At 43.7% G+C, this 1,114-nt stretch overlaps 1 gene segment (V, D, J or C); it reads left to right on the forward strand.

Moving 5' to 3' along the window:
• The first annotated feature begins 215 nt into the window (after positions 1-215).
• On the forward strand, positions 216-561 carry LOC103584670. The segment is given in 1 exon segment: positions 216-561. A coding segment is annotated over 1 exon segment (306 nt).
• The last annotated feature ends 553 nt before the right edge of the window (positions 562-1,114 follow it).

Consider the following 1,114-nt stretch of genomic DNA (forward strand, 5'->3'; position numbering starts at 1 on the left):
CCTGTGCTCTGTGAAAGACTGTGACATGGAAAGATGGGGCTGGTGCAGGCAATTTCTGGAGCCCCCTTGTGTCTTGCACCTTTTGGGTTCTTTTTAGAAATTGGGTATTTTGGGGGTATAAATTAAAATTACATTCTTGAATAATGATTTATCCTGAAATACATTTAAAAAAAACATTACTAAATTAGTGTATGATGTTTGTAGATAACATTGCACTTTTATCTCATTATTTCAGGAACCAGTGGGCATGTTGTGATGACCCAGACTCCCCTCTCCCTGTCCGTCACCCCTGGAGAGCTGGTCTCCATCTCCTGCAGGGCCAGTCTGAGCCACCTACATAGTAAAGGAAACACCTATTTTGAATTGTTCCTGCAGAACCCAGGCCAGGCTCCACAGCTCCTGATCGATTTGGTTTCCAACTGGGCCTCTGGTGTCCCAGACAGGTTCAGTGGCAGTGGGCCAGGGACAGATTTCACACTGAAGATCAGCAGGGTGGAGGCTGCAGATGTTGGAGTGTATCACTGCCTGCAGCACACACATGCTCTGTCCACAGTGATATAGCCCAGAGCACAAAGGTCTCAGCTTGGTTTGGCCCAGCTTTCCACATCTGTGGCTTATCTGCAAGAAGCCCAGCACATTCCCTGAATCTCTGAATGAGGAAGATATTGGAGAACTCAGGGTAATAGTTTGCTCCTGGGGGCGCTAGGTCTTGAGACCCTGAGGCTCACATCAGGAACCACCTGTTGAGGCCCCATCAGGTACAGCAGCCTTACCTGGCATAAGTGTCAGGAGAAGGTGGTGCAGGTGTTCTCTGAATAAACAGACTTGAATGAACAGAGAGGTGAATGTATTAACATTTGTCATTTAAGTTAATCAGCATTACAGCCAAACAGTTGACACTGACCTGTGGCAATACATGATGAATACATCTTGGGGTTATAGCAGAAACATGATTTATGCTAAAACTCTGAATTTCCTCAGTTACTACTTGCTGATAGAAAAAGGGGTTTTTTTTGAAATTCAAGAAGTTTGGTTTTAAAAATAAAAAGTATTAACTGGAAGATGTAATTTACCCCATATATCTCTGAAAAAATACAGAATGATATGGATTTCT

This window comes from Galeopterus variegatus, unplaced genomic scaffold (assembly GCF_000696425.1).
Source record: "Galeopterus variegatus unplaced genomic scaffold, G_variegatus-3.0.2 Scaffold77824, whole genome shotgun sequence".
Taxonomy (NCBI): domain Eukaryota; kingdom Metazoa; phylum Chordata; class Mammalia; order Dermoptera; family Cynocephalidae; genus Galeopterus; species Galeopterus variegatus.